Below are 21,155 nucleotides of genomic sequence, written 5' to 3' on the forward strand. Positions count from 1 at the left end.
AGACTATCACTGCTAATGATTTGTAAGGTCTTTGAAGACTTTAGGTTCAGCTTGCTAGATCCTTACCATATCAGCTTGAAATACCCTGGAGTAATTGAAGTTGTAAAGAGGAAAGGGCCCTTCTACTCAGCCTTGTGTGTTGGATGTTACTGGATCTGCAATTCCCATTGTCACTCATCATTGGCCATGCTGGCTGCAGATTAGTGGTGGGGATTTTCTGGCCATTATTATTATTATTATTATTATTATTATTATTATTATTTATATACTGCCCTATACCTGAAGGTCTCAGGGCAGTTCACAGAATAAAACCAAATGAATTCAGGTGATTGTTAAAGTGGCTCATGAAGAGTTGACCACTTCTGAATTCTGCCTTCTGGCTGGATCCAGTTCCCCAATCCTTCTGCAGAAGATGGGTGTCGTTGTTCCAACAACATCTGGGGACTCAGGTTTGTGGAAGACTGTTCTAGGTGGAGGTAGGGTGTGGTTTGCATGTGCACCATCCCTGCAGTTCCATAAAGTTTTATAAAGGGTCAGTGCTTTTGCTTCCTGGAAGAAACCCGCCAAGCCAGATACAGGTTGGAACTCTACCATGAACCCATGCCAGGGTTGAGCATGTAATCTTCAACCACTGTTAATCAGGTGTGCCTTCCTGAAATGAGATAAACCGCATCCTCCTCCACCTTCCCTTCTCCCTGAACCATACAGATTTGCAAAGAAGATGAGACCAAGGGGGTAGTTCCCCATAGAAGATCTTTGGCCCATGACACTTTTATGTTCCTTAAGATCTATAGTTTATAGTCTAAAGAAGTGTGAATGCAACTTATTATTGACTTTATTGTAGCTCTCCCTACCCCAGATCAGGCTGAACAGGCTGTTGACCATAGATACAGATCTCCTCGAGCATCAAGACATTGACCTAAGCCCTGACCTGCAGGACCATCTGCAACCTCAAGAGGAAGCCGCCCAAAAAGTCAAACACTATTATCGCTTTTGGATCCTACCTAAGATCTGGATTGGCATCAATTTTGATAGACTGACTCTCCTAGCCTTGTTTGATAGGTGAGATCCCATGAGCTCGTGCTGTTCTAACATAGTTCAAGTAATTATTTGCATCAGGTTTCCTTTTGCTTGGTTCGTATGCTAGTGATTGATGCACTGTTCAAAGCATTAGTCAAATCAGGTGGTGGGTACTGTTAGAAACGGGGCCAAAATGGGCCCAACCAAGAACAGCAGTAACAACAAGGTGTCGAGTGTCCGGTGGAAAACTGGGGAGAGGGAAGTTAAATGGAGGACCCTGGAACAAAGCATGATACACTGGTACCTGAACATGTCCACTCCTATCAGGAGGAAAGGTGTACTGCAGCACTTGAATTTAGAGCACTGGGTTGTGCAGATAAGCTACCCTCTGTTGTGCACTTTTAATGGTATAGTGGGCATTGGGGTATCCAGCAAGCCACCATCATTCTGCTCAGCAGTTTGCTTTCTCCGCCCTGGAGTATCTATACTGCTTTACAGGCTTCTTTTTCTTGGAGTTCCTGTTGGGATACTGCCAAGGAGACAAAGTCCATCATGCCCCCACGCCGATGCCAGACGATCCATCGATCTCCCGCAGATACAGTTTCAGTCAATTAGCGACACGAAGCCTCAGAAATAGCTTGCCACATTCCAGAGCTCGTGCATGCTCTATCAGCAGAGTTCACACAACGAAAGATGCACTCAGGAGAGCATATTTACAATTTTATTCAGCGTTGGTCAGAACAAAGAAAAAAACATGACTGCCTGCTTCGATGTCTCAGGCACAGAGAGAGAAACGAAAGCAATAGACAAACAGAAACTTCCTGTGAGCAGGAAATATGTTGGCTGTGCCTCACAACAGCCTGTCCCCTTTTTAAGGTGGAACGGAAATATCCTAACAGTACCTTCACTCGTTTTTCTTCTGCAGAACCATTACAGAAACCTTATTTTTTCTCAAGACATACTGCAGTGTAGATTTTTCTGGGAGGGGATGAGTATGGATGGATTTATCTGTCTTGTGGTTGGGACTAGGACTGGGTGACATTTTTATCCTTTCTGACTGATTCTATAGAATGTGTTTGAACAGCCATTTGAACTCCAATAAAACCACAATAGATTCAGCACCTGAAATTTGCATGCTAAGGCATTCTCAGACTTTTGAGATACAGTATCATAGGTCATGTTCTTTAGTTTCTTTGAACTCCTGCAGCCTCTCTTCCAACTGTATAAACCTATTTAGCTTCCCAGTACCACGTACTTTTCCTTTTCCATAGAAATCGTGAGATCCTGGAAAACGTGTTAGCTGTCATCCTAGCTATCCAAGTGGCTTTCTTGGGTTCTGTACTTCTTATTGAAGGCTTCTTCAAGGATATATGGGTTTTCCAGTTTTGCTTGGTGATTGCCAGCTGCCAGTATTCCTTGCTCAAGGTAACTTCTTTTGCCACTGTCAATTTTAAACATTAATATTCTGCCAGCATTTGGGCAATCTATCTTGAGTTAATAAGAAGCCTAGTCGTGGCTGATATTTGTTGGGTGTGCATTCAGTCCCTTTGCAAGCAAACCAGGAAGCCTTCTGCTAACCACACTTTCATGTTTTGCCCAAATCAGGAAACAAAGGTTAAGAGCTTCAGAGCAGGCCAGGACATTAAGCCAGTTTCAAACAAGAGACGTTTATCCCAAATTGTTCTGAAGCTATTAACCACAGTTTCCAGGTTTGGATGAAATGGGAAACTACATATTAAGCCAATCAAAATATTGTAAAATAGTGATCAAGCTTTCATCTTCCCCAATCAACTGTTGAACAAAGTAAGTGTGTGTGTATGGAATCCAGCCTGTTGAAAAGTGCTGGCAAACTCAAAAGCTTGCTCACTATTATGTGACATTTTAATGGGTCCTAATAAAGGCATTGCTTGGGTATGGATTTTTCCTTATGAATCCACACAGCATTCCTGGGATGATCTTAGAAAATTGGTATGATTCTTCTGCTCTTACCTCTTCCGTTAAGTTATTTTCAATATTTTAAAACTTTCACTTCAAACCCCAGCTTCTCATGCTTTGTTGAATGCTGCTTGAGAAACTAACTTCGGGGGTGGGAGCAGTGAGGGGATGAGGGGCTGTGACTGAAAAACACACCATGAGAAGCCTTGATGTGTCCATGGAAGTTCTGTGGATCCTACCTGTTAAAAGAGTCTTATATTGAAAAGTAACCTTGAAAATAAGCCTTACCTAATATTACCCTTTCATTTTTCTGGTCTGTTTTTTAGAGCGTGCAACCAGATTCTTCATCACCTCGGCATGTAAGTTTTCCTATATGGAACAGAACTTTTTATTCAGAAAAGGCATAGCTAATACTCTGGTGTATCTGAGTTTAACACACTGAACTTTCTAATTTAAAGCGGCATGCGTAATAAAGTTTCAAGACCAAATTTTGAAGAAAACAACAGTTATGATTTGCAACTTTGAGTTGTTTTTTTCAGGGTCATAACCGAATCATCGCCTATAGCCGCCCTGTTTACTTCTGCATATGCTGCAGCCTCATTTGGCTGCTGGACTATGGCAGCAAGAGCACTTTCACTGCAAGGTTCCGACTATATGGAATGGCTTTCACTAATCCAATTTTGCTGCTATCAGCAAGGGACTTGATTATAGGTGAGCAATTTCTTTATGGCTCTGATGCATTGTATTTGCTTCTTTAGTTATACAGTAGGACCTTGGGTTACAGACGCTTCAGGTTACAGACGCTATAGGTTACAGACTCCACTAACCCAGAAATAGTACCTCGGGTTAAGAACTTTGCTTCAGGATGAGAACAGAAATCACGTGGCGGCGGTGCAGCAGCAGCAGGAGGCCCCATTAGCTAAAGTGGTGCTTCTGGTTAAGAACAGTTTCAGGTTAAGAACGGGCCTCCAGAACAAATTAAGTTCTTAACCCGAGGTACCACTGTAAAAGTATTTTTATACTGCCGTATCATAAATTAACAGGGTGGTGTCAACTCCATTAAAAGCTATGTGGATGGTATGCATAGATCGTTTGCCCATCGTGGAGACCATATAGATTTCTGTTCTTTAATGGAGATACAAATAAATGGAATCCCTTCCTTTCTCATTCTGTCTTTTAAAAGTTGTTATAATTGGAGAGGAAGTAGTTGTCATTGTCAGTTCCATGGGTGGCGCTGTGGTCTAAACCACTGAGCCTCTTGGGCTTTCCAGTCAGAAGGTCGGTGGTTCGAATCCCCATGACGGGGTGAGCTCCCGTTGCTCTGTCCCAGCTCCTGCCAACCTAGCAGTTTGAAAGCATGCCAGCGCAAGTAGATAAATAGGTACCACTGCAGCGGGAAAGTAAGTGGCGTTTCCATGCGCTCTGGCTTCCATCACGGTGTCCCATTGCGCCAGAAGTGGTTTAGTCATGCTGGCCACATGACCTGGAAAACTTGTTTTTAGACAAACACTGGCTCCTTCGACCTGAAAGCGAGATGAGCGCCGCAACCCCATAGTCGCCTTTGAATGGACTTAACCGTCCAGGGGTCCTTTACCTTTACTTTTATCATGAAAGTCATTGCATGATTAGAACTTTGGTAAACATGGAGAATTGCCATGCAGTGTACAGAGGATCTTCAGATAAACTCTTGATCCACTTCTCTTAGCCGTCTCATAACTGGCAGCTGTTGTATGGTGGGAATGACAGCAACTACCAAAGTGCCGCATATTTGTTCATGTTAGTCTAGTTTTGATTGCAGGCTACATGTCTTGGAGGGCTGTCATGCTGAAACATGCTGTCCCTCTCCTGTGGGGACACTGCAAGTTATCTTCTTACTTAATGACATCTTCATAATCCATCACCACCATTGTCTCCATTCCACATCATTTTTCAAGTTTTCCCCTTCTCAGTTTAGGTCCTTGCAACCTTCACAGTCTTCCTCTGTCTCAGCCCTCTCAGGGATGTTCACTTTCCTGTTGAGCATATCTGGCTAAGGTGAAGAGGCAAGAAGAATAAGGCCTTCACTTGGCCTGACAAACACACAGATGCAAACATACTGCAGTTGCTTGTTCTGAAAGTGAGTAGGGTGTTTGCTACATAGGAAAAGGAGTCTGAAAAGAGCTGTATGCCTCACGTCAGCATTCAGTTACTCACAGCAGGTAGTAATTGGCAACTGTTTTGAAATAAGGAACAACAGCTATGTGCAATTATTTCTTGTGCAAGGGTGGTATATAAATTCAATAGTTAATAATAATAATAATAATAATAATTAATAATTAAGGAACACCTATATCCTCTATAGTTAAAAGTGGAAGGATAACAAATAGTTCTGTATGTATTTACTATTTTCTTCCTATCATTTTTTTTTTTTGTCTCTTGTAGTGTTTACGCTATGTTTCCCTATAGTGTTCTTCATTGGTCTTCTGCCTCAGGTGAACACATTTGTCATGTACCTCTGTGAACAATTAGATATTCATGTCTTTGGTGGCAATGGTGAGTTGAGCTTCCTTGTTTCATAGATAATTCAGCAAACGACTTTCAGATCTGTTTAAGAAAAGGTAGTTTGAGGGCTTTATCCAAAGGATCAATTTAAGTACATTCCAACTTCATTTTAGCCTTTACAGATGGTCCTTTAGGTCCTCAGTTTAAGCAACTGCCTGGCATTCAAATGGTTTTGTTTTCTGTGCACTAAACGGTCTAGTACAAAACTGTGGTTCAATTCAGACATAAATGCCAAATCATACTTTGATGCCATATGAATATGCTTGGAACAAGCCTTCTTCCTCCATGCACTGTGATTTCCTCTCTTCCTGTATTGGTATGCTGCTTTATAGTGCAAATTGTAGTTTGCCCGTTCAGATATAAGGGCAAACCATAGTTTGCCACAAACAAGGGAAAGGAAGAATGAACTGCATGGTGCAAGAGGACAGGGAGCGCAGCAGGCTTGTTCATGTAGTGGCAAATCATGGTTTAGCATTCTCTCTGCCCTCAGCCATTAAGGAAGTTGTTGTCAATTGCACTCCAGAAGCCAATCAGCTGAAAGCAAAATTGGAAGGGGCTTCTACACATTTCAGAGTAATGTTTCATATATTCAACTGTATGGCAGTGCTCTCCAGAAGAGGCTCAGAAAGTTTGCCTTCATGCATACCAGACATGCCAATAACTTTGTTATTCAATAAAATCACATTTTCCTCAAAAAGGTATTATTGCCATTTGAGAGCTGATGAAATGTAATATCCCTGAAACAAAAATGCTTTCTGATGCCTATAAATCCTGCATAGCAAATGAACAGCTGCATTGTGGGGTCTGTTATAGCTCGTATGGTCTACTTAAGTTGATTCAGGCTCATTGGGAAAAGCACATCTTTGAATTAACTTTTCCAGTGAAAGAATACTGCACAACAGTAATATCACGCAATAAAAGAATCCTCAAAAGTAGCATAAGTTTAAGCGTGAGATAACCTGCTGTAAATCTTTATAGTGTTGTAGTAGAAACAAAAATCAAAGGGATAAATGTTTATTTCTTGAAACCTAAATACGTGTTCTTCCACTCTTAAGGGTTTCTTTTCCTAACAAATGTTTTCTTATTCTCTAGCGACGACAAGCTTGCTTGCAGCACTTTACAGTTTTATCTGTAGTATTGTGGCAGTAGCATTATTGTATGGATTGTGTTATGGTGCCCTAAAGGTGAGTGCTATATTTTTATATTTTAGGCTTGATACTTGTACCACTTCATGAAACTAAAAGTTAAATGTTATTACCTGAACTTCCTAACATTTGTAAAAGGTGGATGGATGGAGATTGGTTTTTCTTCTTTCCTTGAAACACCAGAATTTTTATTATACACTGCCACACCCCCACACCATATGGTACAACCCAACAAGGGAGCCAAGGGACTACAGACCACATTTTCTTACTCAGTACAAAATCAAAATGGAGATACATAACAATATATAAAACATTCACAAATCCTTAGGAAAAGGTGCTTATTTCAAGCTCTGGTAAAGCCATGGAACTCACCATAAATGAATACTGTATTTTTCTGTGTAGAAGACTATATTCCTTCCTAAATTTTTGAAGTTTAAAATAAGGGGTTGTCTTATACATGGATAGTGCATAGTACATTTTCTTAATTTTGAGTCCCCCCAAATAGGGGGTGTCTTTTACATGGGGGCATGTTATACACGGAAGAATATGGTAAATATCTCTTGTGCTCCACAGCAAAACTAACAACATGGTGTCAGCTTGTATGTGAAAGCTGAATTGGTGCACGATGCCATCCATACCTGAGATATGCATACATATTTATACCCACCCTGTTTTATTGATTGTAATATGGTTTAACTGATTTTGATATTTCCCTTCAAGGTGGATGAGAAATGTAATTAATTTATTTAAGGAATAATATTGATGCAGTTTATTTCATAGATACATAGGATTTCCGATTCTGTAATCTTAAAAAAAAAAAATGGACTCTGATTTTGCCCACAGGATTCTTGGGATGGTCAACATATTCCAGTGCTCTTTTCTGTATTCTGTGGCATGTTAGTGGCAATATCCTACCATCTCAGCAGACAGAGTAGTGATCCTTCTGTGCTTTTGTAAGTAATAATTACCTCTTCGTATATTACGTAGAAGTCTTATTGCAATAATTGTTTGTGCAAGGGAGAGGGAATCTGTTCAGAAAACATCGTGGGGAGCAAAGGGCCTAAAAACTTTAGACAGCCTCCACCTGATGCGAACAGTTTTCAGATTTGGCTAACCTGTGACCCTCCACATGTTGTTGGACTTGGCATAAGCCAGCATGGTCAATGGCCAGGGATAATGGATGCAATATGGCCCTTTTCATAAAGTAATAATAATAATAATAATAATAAATTTTATTTATACCCCGCCCTCCCCAGCCAAAGCTGGGCTCAGGGCGGCTAACAACAGTCAAAACAATCCAACATTCTAAAAACTTTTCACCATAAAATCAATCAAAAACAAATTGATGGCAACCAGCAAGCAAGACCCTGTGCAGATTGCCAGAGGAGGGGGTCAGGCTGCGCCCTGACCAAAGGCCTGGTGGAACAGCTCTGTCTTACAGGCCCTGCGGAAAGATGTCAAGTCCCGCAGGGCCCTAGTCTCTTGTGACAGAGCGTTCCACCAGATTGGTGCCACAGCCGAGAAAGCTCTGGCTCTAGTTGAGGCCAGACTAACCTCTCTGAGGCCTGGGACCTTCAGGATGTTTTTATTTGCAGACCGTAGGTTTCTCTGTGGGGCATACCAGGAGAGGCGGTCCCATAGGTACGAGGGGGACAAAGTGCAAATAAGTACCAATAGTTGTTTTCTGCTTTTATATATATATATATATATAAAACTTGATTTGTTTTTCTTTTTGGACTCAAATCAGTGCACAATCATGACAAAGAAATCATTTTCTATTCTTTTAGTTCTTTAGTGCAATCAAAACTTTTCCCTACTTCAGAAGATAAAAATCCAGAGGATCCACTGTCTGAGGTTAAAGACCCCTTACCTGAAAAACTGAGAAATTCAGTGGTAAGTTGGCTCACTTTTGTAGCATACTAAGAAGACTGATATTACAAGGACACTTCTAATGATTTAGGTGTCCAGGGAATTATTTGTTGATGCTGTTTATGATGCCTTAAGTACCTCTGTCTGACAGTTGTGATACCAGTGGTTATTTTCATTTATATTAGATCACTAACAAGACAGAATATTAGTTACGTCAGCTGTCATGTCAATTTCTTGGGAAGGAGATTAAATTTCTTTATGGGGGGGGGGTTAAATTATAGCGTGTAGACAATGATTATCATGAGTACTTAAAACTAAAAGAGAGAAACAGTTTTTTGGAACTCTCTTGGTTTAAAAAAAGTTCTTCCTTCCTTCCTAGAGTGAACGCTTGCAGTCTGATCTGGTGGTGTGCATAGTCATCGGTGTACTTTATTTTGCTATTCACGTCAGCACAGTTTTCACAGTATTGCAGGTACCTTACTTTTCCCCGCCCCTTATTTTCAAAACTATCCTTACCAGTTTCTTTGGTATCTGCCTCTTGAACAGTGTTGTTGACTTCAGCATTTATAACATGACAGTGTTTGGGTTTGCTGAACAGCACGGGATATTGGCTTTTGGTTTAGGATGTAGGATTGATGTAGGATTTCTATTGACTTTTTAATGTCCCTTGTTAGTTTCCCCCAGTGCTGCAATGCTCAGCCTGGCAAACTCCCCATCCTTCGGGAACTGTGAGGAAGGAACATGAGGCTTGCCAGAAGATGCAAAAGATCTTGTAGTTCTCCATGTTCCTATTTATTGTGTTTCCTGGAGACCGCTCTAGTTGGCATAGATCACACAAAGAGATGGCTCTAATTGCAATTGAAGAAAGTTAGGATGTTAAATAGTGCAGTGCACTGCATCTCAAAGACAAGTTTGCAGGGGCAGCATTCCTTGTATTGTCTGTATCAGCACAAACGGAAACACAAGGAATATGACCTGTTTTAATGATACTCCCCTCCTAACAAAACTCAAAATGGTCCATTTGGGGACAGACGTGGGTTGCACCAGGTGTTTCTGATATCCCTGGGATGTATCCCGAATAGGTGGGGAAGCAGTTGATGATGAAGGCACCCTTTCAGCCAGCGCTGCCATACTGCCCAGATTGAGAAGCACAATTCTGAAAGGGATTGCTATTGATTGTTTTTGAGACTGAGTCTCTTTTTTCCTTCTTAAATTTTTCCATTAGCCTGTCTTGAGCTATGTTCTGTACGCATTGGTGGGCTCGGTTGGCTTTATGACCCATTATGTACTGCCACAACTTCGGAAACAGCTCCCTTGGCACTGTTTTTCTCACCCACTGTTGAAAACCAAGGAATACTATCAATTTGAAGTCCGCAGTAAGTAGTACAATTCTTCTTTTAAGACTCTGCCTTTGGCTATTCCCTAGGCATTTACTGTGAACTATAATTAATTACCTTGTGTCTTTACAATAAAACTGTTCTCATTTCCTTCTATAGAAAACTTAGTTTCTTGCAATGAAGTTAAAACTTTCTAGCAATGGAAAGTAGTTCAGATATTTTACCTGTTATGTTGGAGGGATGGTGGGAAACAGGGGGCAAATAGACATCTGAGCTTGGTTTGTTTCCTGATACGCTTTCCAGACTCCTATTGCATTCTGTATTGTATTTTGTGACTCCTCTTAGATGCTGCACATGTGATGTGGTTTGAGAAACTTCATATATGGCTTCTTTTTGTGGAGAAGAATATTATCTACCCTCTGATAGTCCTCAATGAGCTCAGCAGCAGTGCGAAAGCTATTGCTAGCCCAAAGAGACTGGATATAGAGTAAGTAGAAAACAGCACATACGGCACTTCCTTTACTTTAATTATGGTTGGTTTGTTTTTAATGTCCTCTTGCAAAGGCTGTCTCTGTTGCTTGACCAGTCTCTTGAAACTCCAGATTCTTCTTCCTTAAAAGGGGTCAGGCATATTTAATGAAAGATAGTAAAGTGAGAAATATACCAAACACTTTATTAATCTTCAAGAATGTACTGAATGCAGATAAAGTGAACAGTAAAATGATCAGCTTGACAAATATATTTTCTCATTGCAGATTTGGTGCTTTAATGATTACTATTGCTGGTATGAAGCTGTTGCGTTCCTCTTTCAGCAACCCAACCTACCAGTATGTTACTGTCATTTTCACAGTGCTTTTCTTTACATTTGACTACAAACGTTTCTCGGAGACAATGCTGCTAGACTTGTTCTTCATGTCCATACTCTTCAGCAAGGTAATGTCAAATAATAATACAGTGCCCAAGCTCTGTGTTCCATAACTCTGTGGCAAAACGAGATGGCAGTAAATCTTGCAGTTGGCATAGCCATCTTTTCCACAGTCTTGAAAGGCAACCTTAAAAAGCCACCAATTTTATATTTTATGGTAGTCTTACGGTCTTAAGAGTTTAACTGATGATCTTGAATACATTAAAAGCGGTACCAAAACATTTGTTATTAATAATATTAGGACATACACTGCCATCGTAATATAGAATCTCATTCTCTCTCTTTCCTCTTTTCCATTGTCATCTGAAGGAAAATCTGATTTGTTATCTATCAGAATTGATATATGATATTTTATCATGTTATCTGATGAACTGCAGCTAGAAAGGAAGTTTATTCATTGTTGAATAGAGAATCTCTGCTTGTTTGGTTAAATATTTAATGTACAAATTTGACAGAACATGGCATTCTCTTACATTTCATGCCTCTTAAAACAGAACCAGTTGATCTGCTGTGGCCTACACGACGCACAGTTTTACAAAAAATTTTTGCTAGTGCATCTAAAACGCCTGGGAAATTGAAATCATACATGTGTCAAGAGTACAAGATCTGTGACCAAATTTGTTTTTTTAAAATGCTTCCTTCTGTTTTCTTTCTAGCTGTGGGAGCTTTTCTACAAGTTGAGATTTGTATACACTTACATTGCTCCTTGGCAAATCACATGGGGATCTGCGTTCCATGCTTTTGCCCAGCCTTTTGCTGTACCACGTATCCTTTTTGAAAGCTCCAGATGTATTATGCTGACAGGGAAAAGAACTTTTGAAGCCTTAATATATTGTAAAAGTCTACTAAAATGTATGATTACAAGCCATCCCAATCTCTTCTGAGCAGTTTCGATTGCAAAGCACTGTGATATGAATGTTTGTGCGGTGTAGCAGAAACATTTTTTTGCTGTAAGTTGTCATGCTTCTGCACTAAGAACAGTAGTATATTACTTCATTTTTCTGTACAGTGGTTGCCAAGTGTAGTTTACGATGCTGTTGGACCTTTCTAAATGACACAGATGTTTGAGCTATTGTGGTTGTTCTTTTTTTATTATTCTGCCCTGACATGAAGAAATCAGAAAGAAAGAAAAGTTGTGGTTTCCTTGACTTTCCTTCCTTGCAGATTCTGCAATGCTGTTTGTCCAAGCAGCTGTGTCTGCTTTCTTCTCTACTCCACTAAACCCATTTTTGGGAAGTGCAATATTCATCACTTCTTATGTTAGGCCTGTCAAGTTTTGGGAGCGAGACTACAAGTAGGTGATTTTGAAGGCATAAAAAAACCTCCTTCTGTAGTAACGAGAGATTTTTTTAAAATAAAATAAAAATAAGTTATAATATGTGATGTTTCTGGATGCATGATGCTAAGTTCCTAAAGTATGCCCTGCAGAAGAATTATGATTCTGCGCAGTCACCACTAGTTTCTTACTGTGGAAAAATATCCCTACTTCATCCTACCTTTAGCTGAAATCAGCAGAAATACTTCTGAGGTAAACCTCTGGAATCTCTCCCTGGTGAACTGTAGAAGTCAGAAATAACTCATCTTGGCTCTTAGATGTTTAGATGAACTTCTTGTGCAATCATGTAGTGAAAAATGATTTCACTTGAAAAACCAACTATTTTAGTGTTATACTTTGGCTACATTCACACAAAATGCTTAACCATGGTTAATCTGGTTAGTTTAACAAGCCAGCTTCATAACCAGTGGTCTGAAGTTGGCTTGCTGTGAAACTTGCAAGTCTTTGTTTTAAACCAGGATCTCTGGTCAAACATAATAACTAGGCCAGGATTCTGGGGACAGGATCACAAAGCTAATATAGGAGTAAACCCTGTTCTCTTGCTTGTCGCCTGTGATGTCAGCTAGTGAGCAGGCAGGTGTGGTTTGGGGAGAAAGTCCTGTGTGCCAGAGGTTCCTCAGCCCTAATTAAGATGCGTATAAAACCTGGCCCAGTATACAAGGAGCTACTTGGGCTCACAGCAGCCACACAGCCTCCATGTAATTTTCCAGCTGGAAGACCTGTAGTGACAGCAAGTGCACATATTTGTCTGTTTGCTGAAAGAGACAGTATACTATGCCTAAACTTTGTTTCCACATCCAGAGAAATGCAGTGGAGTGCTGTGCCTCTAGTCTTAGTCTTGAAAGAGAGAGACAGACAGAAAAAAGAATGGAGGACTGGAAATAGCAGCAGTTAGCATTTAGTTGCATTTTCTTAGCAGGGGTGACAAACCAGGTTACGCTGGCTTATTTTTGTAAACAATTCATCTTCCAACAGACAGAACCTCAGGGAGTTGAGAGAGAATCACCAGCTGGGAAAATGCCAGAGGGTGTTTTATTTTGGCATGGACCTTTTATTTCATTTTTCTTGGGGGAAGAAGGCATATGGTGGTAGAGAACCCATGAAGACTTGCCATGGTACATTTTGTAATAACTTAATATTTTGTCACTTTCTTCAGCACAAAACGAGTGGACCACTCAAACACAAGACTGGCTTCGCAGCTTGATCGAAATCCAGGTAGCCCTTTAAAAAAAAAAAAAAAAAATTATTGAATTTTACATTTTTATCATAATAACATCATATCAGATAACAAAAAACAAATACAATTCCCAAAATTCCCCCTCCTCCCCACAACTTCCCTCAACTTCCTCTTCTGGTTTTTTACATATTGGCTTCTCCTGCTTGCTTTATTGTATCTTAATATTAAATTCTTTAACTTAAATGTTGTTATACTCTTCTCGTTTTAACATCATCTTTGTAGTTTCTCTGTTTGTTTTGTTGATTGTAAGTGTTTACTCAAACCCTGCTAGTGAGTCCATTTCTTTACATTGTTTCTGTAGATACAACATAAATGATTCCCAGTCTTTTTAAAAGTCTCTATTGTCTTTATCTCTAATTAGTTTCACCATTTTGGCATATTCCATCAGTTTGAAATCCAGGTAATCCTTTATCAAACCAGAGACCTGCTCCTGCTAGTCCGGGCTCAAACAAGCCCTGTGGTAACCTTCCAAAGCAGCCAAATTGGGCTTGGTATTTGTCTAAATCTGATGCATGCCCCTAATAAATACACATATGTTTGTAGTAATACTTTTTGAAAGTGTGTTCAAATTAACAACAAATAGTTTGTTCTCTGTTATCAATAAAGGGCAGATCTTTCAAAATGTTGTTTGCCAAAGAACTGTAGATATGAATCAAAAAGTTTAGTTTAGACTTAATGAGACCTGGATTTTTCCTTCCATATAGGTTCAGACGACAATAACTTGAATTCAATCTTCTACGAACACTTAACTCGATCCCTTCAGCACAGCTTGTGTGGAGACTTGCTCCTTGGGCGATGGGGGAACTATAGTACCGGGGACTGCTTTATCCTTGCTTCTGACTACCTCAATGCACTAGTACACCTTATAGAGATAGGCAATGGATTGGTCACCTTCCAGCTGAGGGGGCTTGAATTTAGAGGTAAAACTAACTAAATGAAAGTTCCACCAATCTCCTTGAAACTGTGTTGCAAGCTAGTTACTTAAGACTGGGCTTTTGGTTTGATAGACATTTTAAATATGTGAATGTTTGGTAAAGGCAGCAGTTGTAAACAAGCTTCCTCTTCCAAGCTTAGTGTAAACAATTATATATTGGACAGTTTAAAACTTGACATTCATAAATTCTCGAAACAGAAGCTGATTAGATCTTTGTCATTATCAGGCAAATGTAGCAATTTCTCGCTTCTTTCTACTGGGCTGTAGCATCGTGGTTGCGAATCTGAGCTGTGACCCATGTGTAATATGCCTATAATAATTTCTGGTCTACTTTGTACAGCTGTTGCAGTTACTGCTTTGCTGCCGTTACTCTGCACAGCTGTTGTAGTTCCTTTTCCGTCATTTCAGGAACTTACTGCCAGCAACGGGAAGTAGAAGCCATCACTGAGGGTGTGGAAGAAGATGAAGGGTTTTGTTGCTGTGAACCTGGTCACATCCCTCACATGCTCTCTTTCAATGCTGCTTTTGGCCAACGCTGGCTAGCCTGGGAGGTTCTGGTAACCAAGTATGTCCTGGAGGGCTACAGCATCACAGACAACAGTGCTGCATCTATGCTTCAAGTCTTTGATCTTAGAAAGATACTCACCACGTACTATGTCAAGGTGAATACAAATCCTAGACCTCACGTTTGCTATTGAGAGCAGAAAGTGTGATCGTTAGTCATTGAGTACTACGCAAAAAGCAGGTGATCTGTAGGCGAAAGCAGTCAAACCATCTACTCTGTGAGGTAGGCTAAGCTGAGAGATGATGACTGGCCCAAGGTCACTCAGTGAGCTTCATGGTTGAGTGGGGGTTTGAATCCTGGGCTCCTAACACTCTAACCCCGTGGTTTCCAACATGGGGCACATGGCCCACAGGGGGGCAATTTGATTTTTAAGGGCTGGCAATTTGAGAATGAGTTATTAACAGTGAATGGCTTTTTAGACTTCCTCCATGTGAATTAAGAGTTCACCTTTTGAATAATAAGAATTATATGACACCGGAGGCAGGGGGGAGATCAGGATTTTAGAGATGCTTGAGGACTTCCGTTTCGCCGCAGAGGCTATGGCTGCGAGCTCCATGTCGTCCGCTTAAGGGGCTACAAGGTTCGGGCAAATAGAGCTTTGGGGGTGACCGTCAGGGCTCGGCGCACCTCCGAAAACCCCCCACGGAGGGGTCACATGTAACACTAAACCGTGGTTTAGCGCTACATGAATGAGCTAGAAGGAACGAGTGAAGCCTCAGGCTCACATTCTTCTCCTGCTATATGGTTGGCAGAAGTGCTTCTTTCTTCACCCGCTCTAGTCATGCAATGGACACACCAGTTTGATAGCTTTGGCCACTTTACAGCATGTCTTTATTTCCTTTCATAATTTTTTCCAAGGATGTATACAGATCACCATAACGAATTGTGGTCAAGTCTACATGCCTTTAACCTTTTCTCTTTACAGGGCATCATCTATTATGTAACATCCTCCCCCAAGCTAGAGGAATGGTTATCAAATGAAACAATGCAGGAAGGTTTGCAGCAATGTGCAGACCAAAACTATGTTGATGTGGATCCTACATTTACTCCTAATATTGATGAGGATTATGACCACCGCCTAGCAGGGGTCTCCAGAGAGAGTTTCTGTGTCATTTATCTCAACTGGATAGAATACTGCTGTTCTCGGAGAGAAAAGGTAAGCATCTTTTAATTATTCAGGGATCCTGGAAGATATATTAGTCTGTTAGTATTTAAATCCCAACTAAAGTTCATATTAAAAGTTAAAAGCACACAAGGAAGTGATTTTTCATTGAAGCAATGTAAGGAAAGGAAAGAATAAAGAGCCATGTTGGAGCATGAAGTGGAGAAAAATGTTCATGAGCTGATATTGTTTCAGGCCAAGGTTGATGTAAGACATAATAGCAATATTTCCTCTGGTGGTTACTTCTGTTTTCCCTAAGCCGTTCACTTTTTCCTTTACTTGAAGCCATTGAATGCAGACAAAGATTCTTCCCTGGTGACTCTTTGCTATGGACTGTGTGTTCTTGGCCGGAGAGCTCTGGGGACTGCTTCACATCATATGTCTAGGTAATGTAAATCTCTTACTCTAGAATTTTACAGAAGAAAAAGTTCGGGTCATTTAAATCATGTAATTTGCACATATGCTTCTATCCTTTGCCCTAAATACTTTTTTTAAAATTGCTTTTCATATTGTGGGCAGGATTCACTTAGCAAGTCCCATCAAGGTTTTCTGCTTGTGCAGTGGGCCTTCCCCCACTCCCCTCCCCTCACACACACACACACCAGCTTTGAAATTGATTTGGGGAGTTCAGGAGAACCCCCAGAACAGCACAAGTGGGAAGGAGAGGGGGCCATTAGGTTTGGCAAGCTGAAATCTTTGCACTGATGGAATGATCAGAGGAGCGCAATGTTGAATTCTTCCCTGTATCTTTAAATTGCTGTACTCTGCCCTGGGACCTTCGAATGAGCATATACTTCACAATGCTTGTATGAGACAGGCCTCAAGATCTGAGTAGCTGACAATTGCCTGCAGGAGAAAGTGAGAAATGACTAATAATTATTGCAGTGTATTTAACAGGGGTGGCAAGCCTAGCGTTATACAGAAAATGTATTTCCTCTGTGTGCCCAGCATCGCTGAGGCAAGGTCTCTCATAGAGGGTTTCAAGAGACCTTTTTTCCAGCGGAAAGTTCCACCTGCTTAAAATTAATGACAGTACAGTATTAAATAACCTGCCTTTATGTTGCTGGTTTGTTGTGAAAATGAGAAACACAGTCATAGTGCCTAACAAACCTTCAGGGATGGGAAGGAGTCCCAAATTCCACCTGACATTAAGAACAGGATAAGTCTAAGAAAAACAACAATTGAGGGAGGTGAAATATTATGGGATGGTCAAATCATGGTAAAGATTGGTGTGAAATTGCTGTTTGTTTTTCAACAAATTAGGGACTGCAGTATAGTAAAAGCTTCCAAATAAAACTGCTGCTATTGGCCTCATCAGCCAGAATGATTTAAGCTGCTGTCTGCAGGGGTACTCAGAGATGTTTTGCTCCCTGGGCACTTCCGCATTCCCCTTCATATATAGTTAGGGCAGAATTTAGAAGTGATTGTTGGCAGTTTTCTACTTCCCTGTTTACGTTTGTATGTAATGGCGGTTCTAATCTGCATTGGCAGTTGTGAGTATGGAATTGGAAGTGTTAACAGATTCTTTTCGACACTTTTCTGCTCACATGGAATGTTGAATGCCTGCTTTAACATTTGGGTTTTCTTTTCCAAACTAAACAGTAATTTGGAATCCTTCCTTTATGGGCTCCATGCGTTGTTCAAAGGGGATTTTCGTATCTCATCAATTCGAGATGAATGGATCTTTGCAGACATGGAGTTGCTGAGGAAAGTAGTCGTCCCAGGAATACGCATGTCATTAAAACTACATCAGGTATATAAGGACTGATTGCGCATGGATGCGTCAGGGCTAAAAGGGGCGTGGGTTGTCTTATTCAAGCTGTGTTCAAGTGCTCTGTTGCATGGCTATAGTATGGAGACTTGACAGTTATAAAGGTACAGTTTGAGGGGCAAATGGAAATGATCTGTTTTTAGTAATATGCAAGGAAATACGTAATGTAAAATTGGGTCTACCAATAAAGGACAGTAATAATTTGCTTATTGCTACACTTTGGAGTGTGCATCCTTAATTCATTTACACAATTTTCTTTTGAAAATTCAACCCCCCCTCCCAGTTTATTAAGGTGAACTTATTCAATTACAGTCTTGGGTGCCTTTTTTCCCCTCCCCCAAAAAGCCTACCTTTGAAAAATCTTGCTTTGACTGAAGTGGGCTGCTTTTTGCAAGTAACTTAAAAATAAATATTTTTGTAGAATCCTTAAGTAGTCATATTACAGTCTTGGTAGCAGTCTCCAAAATATTTGATAAATTAACTCTTTTAAGAATTACGTTTTTAATGTGTATGGATAACACCATAAACAGTTTTGAGGGTTAGTGAGATCCTACTTGTTAAGCGGAACATAATTTTAGGTAAAAGGTAAAGGTAAAGGAGCCCTGAGAGTTCAGTCGCAAATGACCCTGGGGTTGCAGCGCTCATCTCGCTTTACTGGCCGAGGAAGCCGATGTTTGTCCGCAGACAGTGTTTCCGGGTCATGTGGCCAGCATGACTAAGCCGCTTATGGTGAAACCAGAGCAGTGCACAGAAACGCCATTTACCTTCCCGCTGGAGCGGTACCTATTTATCTACTTTGACGTACTTTCGAACTGATAGGTTGGCAGGAGCTGGGACCAAACAATGGGAGCTCACCCCATCACGGGGATTTGAACCACCGACCGTCAAGCCCTATGCTCAGTGGTTTAGACCACAGCGCCACCCGCGTCCTGGCATAATTTTAGGGTTCTTTAAAATGAAATGCTGCTCTTTTCACAGTGAAGAACCTACTGAACAATCCTTTTACTCCTCTGTTTAGGATCATTTCACATCTCCAGATGAGTATGATGATCCTGCTGTTCTCTATGAAGCCATCACATCCCATGAACAAAATCTGGTCATAGCTCATGAAGGGGACCCTGCTTGGAGAAGTGCTGTCCTTTCCAATTCTCCTTCTCTGCTTGCCCTTCGCCACGTAATGGATGATGGCACCAATGAATACAAAATAATCATGTTGAACAAGCGCTTTCTAATCTTCAGAGTCATTAAAGTAAGTTGTCTGACTCACATGAGTTGCATCAAATGTGTGAGCTTTCCCAAATATGATGGTGAGGCTGGTGTTTTAGTTACTTTTAAAAGCTGGATTTGTGTATTTATCTGACTCTTGCCTGCCCTTCACTCTAAGTGCCCAGGGCAAGTTGCAACAAATAAGTAATACCATTTTAAAAAACAAAACCACTAATCCAAAAAGTCATCCTATTTCAAGGTAGATCGTTACATTTTGACACATAACAGTAAATGTACTGAGCCAAGAACTGCATTCCAAACTTTGGGAAAGTGTGAATTCTGATGAATAAGCATGTGTATTTTTCTGCAAGGAGTGAAATAGGTCAGTTGACTTAAAGACATAGACTGAATGATTTTTTTCTCTGTCTTTGTGTGCTATGTGCTTGCCACTATTTTTTACTTTCCCCAGTGACATTTCCCCCCTATTGCTGTGATCCTGTAGGTCAATAAGGAGTGTGTTCGTGGTCTTTGGGCTGGGCAGCAGCAAGAGCTGGTTTTCTTGCGCAATCGGAACCCAGAAAGAGGGAGCATCCAGAATGCAAAGCAAGCTTTAAGAAACATGATAAACTCATCTTGTGATCAGCCAATTGGATATCCCATTTATGTGTCCCCTCTGACTACATCTTACTCGGATAGCAATGAGCAGCTCAAAGAGATTCTCGGGGGTGCCATCAGTTTGGGAAACATCAGGAACTTCATAGTCTCTACATGGCATAGGTGAGTGGTTCAAGAGATTTCCAGAGAGCATTCACTAGAATCAGTACGTTCCGTTGAAACAGTCTCAGTACATAGCTTACATAACAAAAGGTTTTGGAGCTCCATAGCTTTCTTTTATGTAGCAAACGCAGGGTATGATTCCTACCGTATTACAGGGGAATTGTACAGTTCAAAATGTATAAAGCTGTATAAAGGCATCTCATATAATTTGAATTTTATATTTACACTGCTAAGTCATTAGAAAACGCAGTGTGAATAGATTATGTCCGGAAATCTGATCTCAGTTGTATCGCTAACCTGCTGCGAGAGTTAACTGAGCATGGCACCTGTTTTCTATGTAAAATACATTTTTCAAAAGCCTGGCTGGGGAGCTGTAGAGGCCCTGGAGGCTGCTTACCTACAACTGCACGAGTAAACTCCTTGAAATCCATACAGTTCATCACAAATAAAACAAGGCACTTGCACAGCTGGGCGAGATTCTGCTTTCACTAGATAAATATATAACGCCACATTGATGCTCACTGTTGCAAATTGTCACGCACTATTTGCCAAATATATTTCAAAACGTTTTCTGGATTTACTTGAGGTAGAATAGTATTTTCATGTCGGAGTTCTCCCCCTCCCCTTTATAATGTGTTTCCCAATGTTATCATCTCTCTGCCCTTAAAGCAGCAGCTAATACTGGGTTAGGGACGTGGGTGGCACTGTGGGTTAAAGCCTCAGTGCCTAGGGCTTGCCGATCGAAAGGTCGGCGGTTCGAATCCCGATCGAAAGGTCGGCGGTTCGGCGTTGTTCGGTCCCAGCGCCTGCCAACCTAGCAGTTCGAAAGCACTCTCGGGTGCAAGTAGATAAATAGGGACCGCTTACTAGCGGGAAGGTAAACGGCGTTCCGTGTGCGGCTCTGGCTCACCAGATGCAGCTTGTCACGCTGGCCACGTGACCCGGAAGTGTCTTCGGACAGCGCTGGCCCTTGGCCTCTTTGAGTGAGATGGGCACACAACCCTAGAGTCTGTCAAGACTGGCCCGTACGGGCAGGGGTACCTTTACCTTTAATACTGGGTTGGGGCAGGAAAACACGATGAAGGACAAATTTAATGAGAAATTCCAGCAGGAATGGGTCTTTCTGACCCGGGTTTCATTAGAACCTGGTGTCTAGTTTCTCTAGTCTCATTTTTTTCCTGCTGTGTTTCCATTGTGTTCAGGTTAAGAAAAGGCTGTGGTGCTGGATGCAACAGTGGGGGAAACATCGAAGACTCAGATGCTGGAGGAGCAGCGTCCTGCACAAGTAACAGTGCAACTGCCAATGACTCTCAAAGCAGCGTATCTCAAGGAGGAGGAGGAAACGTCACAGTTGGACAAGCCCCTGGAACAGGACTGCATCCTCCTGTTACGCCT

At 41.1% G+C, this 21,155-nt stretch overlaps 1 protein-coding gene across 1 annotated transcript in view; it reads left to right on the forward strand.

The window, feature by feature from the left end:
• Positions 1-21,155, forward strand: part of PCNX1 (pecanex 1) — an 81,517-nt gene that overhangs the window by 50,281 nt on the left and 10,081 nt on the right. Inside the window, exons 11-33 of the mRNA XM_083399245.1 lie at positions 845-1,062; positions 2,292-2,445; positions 3,282-3,314; positions 3,495-3,666; positions 5,377-5,487; positions 6,589-6,680; positions 7,485-7,594; positions 8,429-8,534; positions 8,890-8,982; positions 9,736-9,886; positions 10,193-10,334; positions 10,603-10,780; positions 11,429-11,537; positions 11,937-12,066; positions 13,265-13,323; positions 14,050-14,265; positions 14,688-14,941; positions 15,770-16,000; positions 16,292-16,392; positions 17,609-17,759; positions 18,796-19,026; positions 19,486-19,760; positions 20,963-21,146. Of these exons, the coding sequence (XP_083255371.1) occupies positions 845-1,062; positions 2,292-2,445; positions 3,282-3,314; positions 3,495-3,666; positions 5,377-5,487; positions 6,589-6,680; positions 7,485-7,594; positions 8,429-8,534; positions 8,890-8,982; positions 9,736-9,886; positions 10,193-10,334; positions 10,603-10,780; positions 11,429-11,537; positions 11,937-12,066; positions 13,265-13,323; positions 14,050-14,265; positions 14,688-14,941; positions 15,770-16,000; positions 16,292-16,392; positions 17,609-17,759; positions 18,796-19,026; positions 19,486-19,760; positions 20,963-21,146 (3,501 nt within the window). The remainder of the gene's footprint in view (positions 1-844; positions 1,063-2,291; positions 2,446-3,281; positions 3,315-3,494; positions 3,667-5,376; positions 5,488-6,588; positions 6,681-7,484; positions 7,595-8,428; positions 8,535-8,889; positions 8,983-9,735; positions 9,887-10,192; positions 10,335-10,602; positions 10,781-11,428; positions 11,538-11,936; positions 12,067-13,264; positions 13,324-14,049; positions 14,266-14,687; positions 14,942-15,769; positions 16,001-16,291; positions 16,393-17,608; positions 17,760-18,795; positions 19,027-19,485; positions 19,761-20,962; positions 21,147-21,155) is intronic.

This window comes from Podarcis tiliguerta (genome assembly GCF_965153285.1).
Source record: "Podarcis tiliguerta genome assembly, chromosome: 1".
Taxonomy (NCBI): domain Eukaryota; kingdom Metazoa; phylum Chordata; class Lepidosauria; order Squamata; family Lacertidae; genus Podarcis; species Podarcis tiliguerta.